General features: G+C 50.4%; 1 protein-coding gene across 2 annotated transcripts; it reads right to left on the minus strand.

Annotated features, from left to right (window-relative positions):
- Nucleotides 1-2,225: 2,225 nt before the first annotated feature.
- LOC128072899 (olfactory receptor 14J1-like) lies at nt 2,226-9,451 on the minus strand. 2 transcript variants are annotated; one of them, XM_052667127.1, is made up of 2 exons: nt 8,526-9,451; nt 2,226-2,244 (listed from the first exon to the last, which is right to left on the minus strand). In XM_052667127.1, exons 1-2 carry the CDS (start codon nt 9,431-9,433, stop codon nt 2,226-2,228), a joined length of 927 nt encoding a protein of 308 aa, XP_052523087.1. In that variant the 5' UTR covers nt 9,434-9,451. The 2 variants fall into 2 exon arrangements, with proteins under 2 accessions (XP_052523087.1, XP_052523086.1); XM_052667126.1 differs by lacking the exon at nt 2,226-2,244 and having other exon boundaries at nt 8,483-9,451.
- Between the last annotated feature and the right edge of the window lie 1,298 nt (nt 9,452-10,749).

The following is a 10,749-nucleotide window of genomic DNA, read 5'->3' on the forward strand; positions in this document are numbered from 1 at the left end:
CGACGCGAGGCCGCCGCGACGGCGATGGGGCCGGCGGGATGGCGGAGCCGCGGGGCTCCGCGCGGAGAAAGCGGCGCTCCGCCGCCCCGTGCCTCGGGGACGCCGGGCGGTCAGGGGAAGGCACCGCCGCCGGCCCCGTCCGTCCCCCGTCGGAATCCAGCTGTTCTCGGAGGCGGAACCGAGCCGTCCTCCGTCGTTGCGGCGAGGCGCCGTCCCCGCTGAGTGACGTCATCAGCCCCGCGACCCGAGCAGGGGGCGGCCGTGCGGAGCAGCCGGGCCTCCGAGAGCCGCCTCGGCTTCTGCAGGCGGCTGTTCGGGGGGCACCGGGGCGGGGGCCGGGCTTCAGGTGCTGCAGGGGCCGCGTGCCGCTCTGCGTTGGCCTCGTGACGTCGCTGCGGTGCTCGGGGTTCCGCTCGGCGGGGGCGGCTGCCCTGCGTCTCCCCGCCTCCCCCACCCCGTGCGTTTCACTGCCCTCCTCCCCTCCCCCTGCCACGGATCGCCCGCAACCCCCCCCGTCCCTCTGTGTGACCCCCGGGGTTGCGCCTCCCTCCCCCTTCTTCCCCCTTCGTTTCCCCCGTTCTGATCCCTGTCGTTCTCTTCCGGGCCTCCCCTCTGCGCCTCCCCCATTCTGACCCCCAGGCTCCACCTATCTGTCCCCCCGCCCTCCCGCTCCCTCCCCTGTCCCCCGTTCTGATCTCTAATGTCCCTCCACCCCGTCACGAGTCTCCCCATTCTGTGCCCTAGAGTCCCCCCACTTTCCCAGTCCCCTCTGTCTGACCCCCAGAATCCCCTCTCCTCCTCCCGGGTACCCCCGCTCCATTTCCCCCATTCTGATCCTTAGAGTCTGCCATCACCCCCCATTACCTTCTCTTTGACCCCCAGGGTCCCGTGTCCTCCTTGCTCCCCCCACCTTCTGACCCCTTTTTCTGACCTCTGGAGTCCCCTGTGCTCCTCCCTGACCCCTGGAGTCAGTTCCCCCATTTTGACCTCCATTCCCCCCCAACCGGACTCCTTTTCTGCCCAATAGAAGCCCCCCACAACCCCTGGCTCTCTCCTCCCACCCCTTCCTCCCTCCAGCCCCAGATGCGCTTTCTGCCTTGCAGAGGCTCTGTTCACCCTTTTCCCTTCCACAACCCACTAAATTCCCCTCCAACTCTTTTTCAACCCCAGAGGCACCCCACTCCCCTCTTCTCCCCCAGATACTCCCCTGAGGTCTACCCCAGACTCCCACCCCATAGAAGCCCCCCACAACCTCCTCACCACTCCTAGACCCCCTTTCCTCCCTGTAGAGACCCCACTCCTTTTTTTTTCCCCCTCACAATCCTCCATCCACTCCCAGACCTGCCCTTTCTGCCCTACAAAAACCCCTTTTCCCCCTTTCAACTCCTCAAGTTGCCCTCCACAATATTCCCCTCCACAATGTACCCCTCCACCCCCAGACCCTCCTTTCCACTCACAGAAGCCTTTCTCCTCTTTTCTCCCTCACAATCTCCTCCCCACCCCCAGGTCCCCTTTCCACATCACAGGGCTTCTAGCCCACCACAATCCCCCAGTTTCCCTCTTCCACCCTTTCTCCACCTCCAGACCCTCTTTCCAGCTCACAGAAGCCCCACTCACACCTTTCCCCCCGTAGATTCCCCACAACCCCCTGTCCACCCCCAGACTTTCTTTCCACCTCTAGAATCATAGAATCATAGAATCACCAAGGTTGGAAAAGACCTAAAAGATCACCCAGTGAGGAAGACTGTGAAGCAAAACAGACCTGGCTGGCCTGAAAGGGTCAAACAGGGAACACGCGGCCCCTCCTGAAAGGGAAGGACTGCCATGTGAAACTGGCAAGCATAAGCTACAGCTTCTTCGTTCCGTGACCAAGAGCAGAACGTGTTCTGTGGAGAGAACACCTTTGGATCTCTGTACTGACCATCATCCACAAAGAGCTGATTAAGTAATGACGTATTGCTGTCAGCTGCATGAATGCTATCTGATTGAAGTATTGTACACTCCTGTAGCTAAAAGATATAAAAGCCCTGTAACAACAATAAACTTTGCTTCTTGCGCCACCAGAGCCTCAGCCCGTCTGTCCCAGGCGTCTTGAGCTGCTCTCCGTCATCTGGTGCCGAAACCCGGGAATCTCGGACTCCAGTGACAAAGGCGTCGCTTCCTCCCACGAGCCGCGGTTGGTGAGTTGAAATAGGGAGGTAAGGACTGGGGCATTGGACAGATTGTTAGATAAAATGGGACAAGCTGCAAGTACTGAACGAGGCCTTTTTTCTGCAGTGCTGAAATCATTATTCGTTGCCTGAGGAGTAAAAGTGACTCGGGGTCAGATTAGTCGTTCTTCAGATTTTATAGAGGAAGAATGCCCCTGGTTTCCCAGGGATGGAACTATTAATATGGAAACGTGGAACAAAGTAGGTGAAAGACTCCAGGGCTGTTATGCTGTGCATGGTCCTGAGAAGGTACCTATGGATACCTTTACGCTTTGGACTCTAATAAAAGAATGTCTCAGAGGAGACACAGGAGATGAGAAGTGGCAGCGGACCACTCGCTCAGCAGAAAAGTTATATCCTGCCTTGCCGCCATCAGAATCTCTCCATCACATCCCTTCGTCCATCGGCACCCCCACCCTCCCCTCCCCAATATGAGCAACCTTTGGTTTGTAAATTAGCAAAGGACTGGCCGCCTTGTAAACCTCCTGGCACTAACATGACAAAGGATATTTTACCCCCCGATGATTGGGGAGAGTTAGAAAAAGAGGCTGCTGAATCTCACCATAAGGACTCAGCGGCTGTATTCCCAGCGTTACAGGCTGCTGATGCCGCTGTGCAGACACAACAGACAGTCCATCAGCTCCATCACATCCCCTTGCTGTTCTGCCTGCCTTTCGAGCAGGGCGAATGCCTCCCCCGCCTGGAGCAGATGCTGTGCTTATGCAACAATCTCCTATGCAATTGGCTTTGAAAGAAGCTAGGAAAGCTGAGGAAACAATGGATGAATTTTCTGGGCAACTTTTTCCGTCTCAAGTTTTCCCTGTCATACAGCATCAACTTGCAAACGGTGGCATTCTGAATGATTATGAGCCTATTCCTTTTAAACAACTGAAAGAGCTTAAAGCTGCTCATATCCTTCCCCCTTCTGACTGGAAAAGCTTGGCGAAGGCTGTGTTAAGTGGAGGTGAATATTTGCTTTGGACTTGCGAATATGCGGAACGGTTCTTCTTGTGCCCCTTTATTACCAGTTCCTCATTTTGGAGTGAACCCCAGGGGATTAATGCCTAATGATCTGTGGCAGATGGATGTCACACATGTACCTTCCTTTGGAAAATCTTCTTATGCCCATGTAACAGTTGACACTTTCTCTCACTTTGCAGTAGCCTCAGCCTTGTCTGGTGAAAAACTCTCTCATGTATGCAACCATCTTTTGCATTGTTGTAGCGTTATGGGAGCACCGGAATCATTAAGAACCGATCACGGGCAGCTTATGGAAGTAGTGGTTTTGCAACCTTTTGTCGACAAAATTCACCATGAAACTGGAATTCCACATCATCCAGAAGGCCAAGGCATAGCAGAAAAATGGAATCATTTACTGACAACTCAACGAAAGAAAATAAAAAGGGACATGGGGAATTAAAGATACTCCGTCCTCTATGTTATCACATGCATTATTTGTTTTACATTTTTTGACACTGGATGATGACGGAAAATCGGCTGCGGATGGACATTGGAGTAATAAAACAAGAGATGAACCAATGGCATACTGGAGAGATCCAATGGACGGTAAAACTTATGGTCCTGATCCTGTACTGATGTGGGGCAGAGGATACGTTTGTGTTTTCCCTACAGACGAAACCTCACCACGGTGGATACCGGAGAGAGACGTCCGACATGCCGGAAACCAAGGTGGGAAAACTGCGGAGGAAGATGCAGAGACTGACTGTAACCCAGACCTGGGAAAGAAAGATGCACGAGAGAATACGACTCGTGGCCCTAATCCTCAGGACCTTGTGGATCTCACATCACGGATGTAAAGCTGAAACATACTGGGCCTTTGTACCCAATCCTCCTATCATCCACCCGGTTCCTTGGGATGAACCCGTGCACATTCCGGTTTGCAGCAATCAAACAATGTTTATGGGGCAATATTCAGATGGACACATAATAGAGTTCTCTGCGCGTTTTAATTATTCTGGAAAGGTTGATGGTATGCCTGTATGTTTTCAGAGGAATCAAACACAATCCCTGTGTGAGAGAGTGGTAGTGCAAAATGACTGGGATACCAATGTTTCAACAGGAATTCATTGGGCTCTGAATGTTCTCTATCTAGATTTAGCTAATGGGACAAGAGGTTCTGGAACGCCTCCCTTAAATTTTCCTTTCTGTCAAAGCACAATCACTCCAAAAACAGAATTTGCACCTTTATGGAGAGCATGTCGAGCTAACGAAACGGTGTGCATTGATTCCACTATGTGTGATTGGAATATGATAGGAAATCAAGGGCGACCAATTGATTTGGTCTCAGGAATTTGGACAAAAAACAATCCTACGTTCTATTCTAATTTATGGAAAGCAGTCCCATCTATGGACAAAATCAAAGCAAAACGATTAAACTTGACTTGGATTCAATAAATAATAAATGGGCAATGACTGCAGAGTTACACAACTGAGTTTTATATGCGAGCTTGTGCTCCAGAACCTCCTGCCTTTTTAAGCGGACCGCTAAATATTGTAAGTAACATAGTAAACTGTACCGACTGTATAATCTCTAATTGTCTTAATAGCAGCAGTAGTTCCTTCTTGTTAGTGAAGCAACCCGATTGCGTCTATCTTCCTGTAAATTTGACACATTATTGGTATGCTGACAAGGGAATGGAAATCCTCCAAGAAGCTGCTTTGCCATTAATAGAGAGATCCAAGCGAATGGTCGGATCAATAATAGCCGGAATAGCTGCGCTCAGTGCTGCCATAGCAGTAACTACAGTCGCTTCTATTTCTTTAACAACTCGTATTCAGACAGCAGCTTATGTTAATGAGTTATCAATTAATGTATCTAAAGCGTTACAAAATCAAGCTACATGGGATGAAAAGATTGAACTGCGTCTCAACTCCTTCAAGGATACAGCAGACATCCTGGGAAGACAGTTACAAATGGTAGCTGCTCGTGAATCTCTCTTATGTCACGCAGAATACCGAGCTGTGTGACTCCTGTTGAATGCAACAATACCAAATTCTCTTGGAACAAAATACAAGATCATCTTCAAGGCACATGGAATAATGCCAACACGTCATTAGATCTTAGGGAATGGAGGCAGCACATTCACGACATGATACAGTCGCACCATATGGATCTTTCAGTAGCAACTCAAACTACTACATTTATCAGCGCTCTAAAATCTGCATTTCCGTCCTTCAAATCATTTAGAAATGGAATTTATGGGCTGACAGTCATTGCCATAATGATAATCATAGGAATTCTTGCTTGTCCATGCTTGATGAAAATAATAACAAATAGATTCCAAAATTTGCGTATAAATCTTAAAAAATTGGAGATGGAAAACACAAAAAATAAACCACCACCACCTCTGGTCTAATAAAATAGAAAAGGGTGGGATGAGGAAGACTGTGAAGCAAAACAGACCTGGCTGACCTGAAAGGGTCAAACAGGGAACACGCGGCCCCTCCTGAAAGGGAAGGACTGCCATGTGGAACTGGCAAGCATAAGCTACAGCTTCTTCGTTCCGTGACCAAGAGCAGAACGTGTTCTGTGGAGAGAACACCTTTGGATCTCTGTACTGACCATCATCCACAAAGAGCTGATTAAGTAATGACGTATTGCTGTCAGCTGCATGAATGCTATCTGATTGAAGTATTGTACACTCCTGTAGCTAAAAGATATAAAAGCCCTGTAACAACAATAAACTTTGCTTCTTGCGCCACCAGAGCCTCAGCCCGTCTGTCCCAGGCGTCTTGAGCTGCTCTCCGTCAAGGAGAGTTTGAGGATCTGAGGGATTTCACAGAAGAACTGATCCACAGCATTGCTATGGCAGAGAGGCAGTGAAAATGTGCTGACAGTGTGCAGGAGGGAATAGAGAAGCCCAGTGCCCCAGGCAGCTGCTGCCATGGTGGCACAAGCTCTGCTGTCCATCAAGGTCCCGTAGTGCAGGGGTTTGCAGATGGCAATGTTGAGTCACAAAAATGACTCTACACCAGGTTTGCACACTCTTTACTCTGAGTTATGCTTATGCAATTCTGGGTGCACTCGAACCCAACTCAATTTTACTCATATTTTACACCACATTTACTAACACTTTACTTTGGCTTTACTCACACTTCATTTTTGAGTGTGTTTCACTGGCACTTTAATCAAGGTTTACTCAAATTGCTCTTCAACCTTACACACACTTTACACAGGGCTTACTCACATTAATCTCAAGGTTTTACAGACACCCTATTCCTGGTGTGAACACTCTGTCATCCGGGCCTATCCACACTTTAATACGGGTAGACTCACACCTTACTGTGGGTTTTCCTCAAACTTTACTCCACATTTACCAACACTTTGCTCCGGACCAACCCACACTTTGCTCTGGGAGTTTCTCACACTTGACTCCAAGTTTACTCACATTGGACTCCCAGTGTATTCACGATTTTCTCCAGGTTTTACTCACATTTTGCACCAGTCATGCACACTCTTCACTCTGAGTTTAGTCTTACTCTACTCTGGGCAGATTCACACTTTACTCTGGCTTTTACTCACACTTTACTCTGGGTTTATGAACACTGTACTCTGGGTTTACTCATACTTCTGTTTTGACTGTGTTCCACTCACATTTTACTCAAGGATTCCTCAAACTTTTCTTCAACATTACTCACACTTTGCTCCTGGTTTACTCACACTTTTCTCTGGGCTTTACTGGTACCCTACCCTGGGTGTGTGCACTCTCTCTTCAGGCCTACCCACACTTTACTCCAGGATTGCCTCACACTTGACTCTGAGTTTGCTCACACTTCGCTCCATGTTTCCTATAGCAAAGAAAGAAGATTTCAAAGGGCACCCAAGAAAAATGTTTTCTGATTTTACAAGGTGCATCTTGTTGCTTTTGGAGCACCATTGTCCAACTGATGTTGATTGAGGGTGTCTCCTAAGGAGATCTGCACAGGCAGGAGAAGCAATTGCTTGAGGTCTGACACAGTACAGACAACCTGACTGCTCACCTCCCCAGGCCTGACGTGTCTGCTGTATGCACCTGGCCCTTGCATCACTTTTCCTACACCAGAATTCTCCACTGCAGTCTGCAGCTGGATGGTACAGTTCCTTTACACCATTCCTTTACCTGCTTCCCTAAGAGAACTGTCTGCACGCAGGCACAGGATGTTGCTTCCTGCTTTAAAACAAACAACAGTAAAGCACAATACAATTTGCCTAAAAAGAGAACGCACTCCTCAGCCATATCCCATCAGTGTGGTTCACCTTCCCACTAGGACAAGTACTTTACATCAGTAGACAGGAAATGATAATTATTAATGGGGAAAAATGAAAAGGAGCAAAGCTCCACTGTGTGATCACAAGCATCCCATGCCATCTCCAAGGGCCCCAGAGATCGTGTCTGGGACAGGCAGCTTTCCAAGAGGACCTGCAGGAGAGCAGAGCCCTCTGGAAGCTGCAGATGGAACTTGGGAAGAAGGTCTCAGGGCAGTACGCTGCCAATGTTGTTTTTGTCCCTGCAGCTGCAGCCCAACCCAGCACACTCAATGCCCCCAGACAAGTCACTGGATTCCTGGGGGTGACCCAGTGCTGAAATGGCCACTGGGAAGCCAAGAAACTCTGATTTCTTCTCAGTGAACACAAACATCCATGAACCATTTTGGGTCATCGCTGTCAGACTCTCTCTACTGCTGAGTCCCTCTCCATCTGCCCTGCTGGCTCAGCAGCACCACTGCAGAGCCCTCCTTTGCCTGTGGGCCCCCCAGCTTCCCCTCTTGGGGTGGGTCCAGAGGAGGGCACTAAGATGATCAGAAGGCTGAGCAGCTCTGCTAGGAAGAAAAGTTGAGGGAACTGGACTTGCTTAGTTTGGGGAAGAGAAGATTCTGAGGAAACTTCATTGTGCCCTTCCAGTACTTCAAGGGAATGTATAAAGAGGAGGGGGAATGGCTGTTTAGCACAGTGGCTGGTGATAGAACAAGGGGGAGCGGTTTTGAACTGAGGCTGGGGAGGTTTAGGCTAGATATTAAAAGGAGGTTTTTCACCCAGAGGGTAGTAAAGCCCTGGGACAGGTTGCCCACATAAGTTGTGGATGCCCCATCCCTGGAGGCTTTCAAGGCCAGGCTGGAAATGAGAGGCTCTGGGCAGCCTGCTCTGGTGGTTGGTGACCCTGCCTGTAACAGTGGGGTTGAAACTAGATGATCTTTATAGTCCTTTTCAGTACAGGCCATTCAATATTTCTGAGACAACATAGGCATGTTTCAGAAAAAACTGAGTCATTTGTTCAGGCAGATGAGAAGACGACCCTACTGAAATTTGTCCATGACATTTTCCTCACTGCATCCTTGAGCTCCTGGTTCCGCATGCTGTAGATGAGGGGGTTTAATGATGGAGGCACCACCGAGTACAGAAATGAAACCACCAGGTCCAAGGATGGGGAGGAGATGGATGGGGGCTTCATGTAGGCCAAAAAGTCAGTGCTGAGAAACAGGGAGAGCACAGCCAGGTGAGGGAGGCACGTGGAGAAGGCTTTGTGTCGTCCCTGCTCAGAGGGCATCCTCAGCACGGCCCTGAAGATCTGCACATAGGACACAACAATGAAAACAAAACACGCAAATACGGCAAGAACACTAAGCACAATGAAACCAATTTCCCTGAGGTAGTCTGATTCAGAGCAGGAGAGCTTGAGGATGTGGGGGATTTCACAGAAGAACTGATCCACAGCATTGCCTCGGCACAGTGGCTGAGAAAATGTACTGACAGTGTGCAGCAGAGCATGGAGAAGCCCAGTGCCCCAGGCAGCTGCTGCCATGGTGGCACAAGCTCTGCTGTCCATCAAGGTCCCGTAGTGCAGGGGCTTGCAGATGGCAACGTAGCGGTCATAGGACATGATGGTGAGGATGCAATACTCTGCTGACATCAGAAAGACAAACAGAAAGGTCTGGGCAACACATCCAGCGTAGGAGATGTGCCTGGTGTCCCAGAGGGCATCGGCCATGGCTTTGGGGAGAGTGGTGGAGATGCAGCCCAGGTCGAGGAGGGCGAGGTTGAGCAGGAAGAAGTACATGGGGGTGTGCAGGCGGTGGTGGCAGGCTGCGGCTGTGCTGATGAGGCCGTTGCCCAGGAGGGCAGCCAGGTAGATGCCCAGCAAGAGCCAGAAGTGCAGGAGCTGCAGCTGCCGCGTGTCTGCCAGCGCCAGGAGGAGGAACTGGCTGATGGAGCTGCTGTTGGGCATCTGCAGTTCCTGGGCCTGGAGTCCTGTGCAGAGTGCAGAAGATAATGACGAGTCAAGAGCTTTTTCAGAGACACTCCACCCCTCTACTATAACAGTGTTTCTTTCTCTTAGGACAGGGTTCATTTAACTCCATAACTTGAATTTACAGGAGCTTCACCATCCCTTGAGAAGTGGAAGATGAAGGAGCTCTTGCTTTCCTCTCATTGCCTAATCATATCCCAGCCTCCTGGATACTTTCTTCCTATGACATATTTCCATTCATGTATCTTTCGTCTGTCTGCACTCAGAGTGCCCATTCCTACCTCTGTGCACTTGAATTTCTACTAGAGAAAGCTGCCTGTTTGCTGGACAAGTGCATTATTCATGTCTGCAGAGAAGCATGGAAATTTCAGCTGGTGCAATCCTTTGGGAGAAGAGGGGCTGAAAGCACATGAGGAGTTTGTGCGTGTAACTGCAGGCTGAGAAACGTCCAGTTCAGGACTCTTATAGCTGCGTTCATATTTCACATCTCCTTTCAGATCTCTGCCTCCAACTCATTCTCCTTCCCTAAGGACAGGTATGGGAAAATCCCTGCCTTGTCTCTCCTCTTGCAAAGTGCCCTTGGAGACACTCTGGCAGCGCTGAAGCTGTGATCCCCATGCCCCCAGCAGCAGAAGGCTCCTGCCCTGCCCTGCCCTGCCCTGCCCTGCCCTGCCGAGGGGCTCCTTCCCCCCACACATCTCCCCGCAGCGCCCTGGGCAGCTCCCCAGGCAGGCTGAGCACCGAGCCTGGCAGGCGGCAGAGTCACAGCCTGCAGTGAGACTGACCTTGTCAGAGGCTGCCAGCGATGCTCCTCCAGTGAGCTCACAGCCTGCTCACACCATACACATCCTACAAGCTCTCTCTCCTTGCTCTGCTCTCCTCCTGTCACCTGCAGGCTGTGCTGTGCACAAGAGCTGCTCCTGGGCACAGCCGTCTCTCTGCAGCACTGCCCACTTTTATGAGCTCCCTGTGTCCCAGCAGCCCGGCCCAGCTCTCCAGCAGAAGATGGCATTTTCTCTTCCTCACTGCTCTCCCTGGGGATGTCCTCAGGTCTCTGCATTGGCAGCTCCTGATAGACAACAGGGTCATCTCTGCACAACGTACTTTGAAGTCAGATGAATTCATCACCAGTGCACAGACTGATTCCTGCAGCATTGTTTGTCCTAGCAGATTGTGTGTGCCGAGCAAAGCTGCAAACGCCCCATCTGGTGCCATGGTTTGACCATCCTTGTTATTGGCACTCCACATCGTAACATCATGTAAAGCACAGGGAATTAAGGAGTCAATACTGCAGG

The sequence above is a fragment of the Tympanuchus pallidicinctus genome, unplaced genomic scaffold (genome assembly GCF_026119805.1).
Source record: "Tympanuchus pallidicinctus isolate F22 unplaced genomic scaffold, pur_lepc_1.0 scaffold71, whole genome shotgun sequence".
NCBI lineage: Eukaryota > Metazoa > Chordata > Aves > Galliformes > Phasianidae > Tympanuchus > Tympanuchus pallidicinctus.

Excerpts from the sequence above, each read along its gene's own strand:
- LOC128072899 (XM_052667126.1), bottom strand. The coding sequence starts at position 9,433 with ATGCCCAACAGCAGCTCCATCAGCCAGTTCCTCCTCCTGGCGCTGGCA.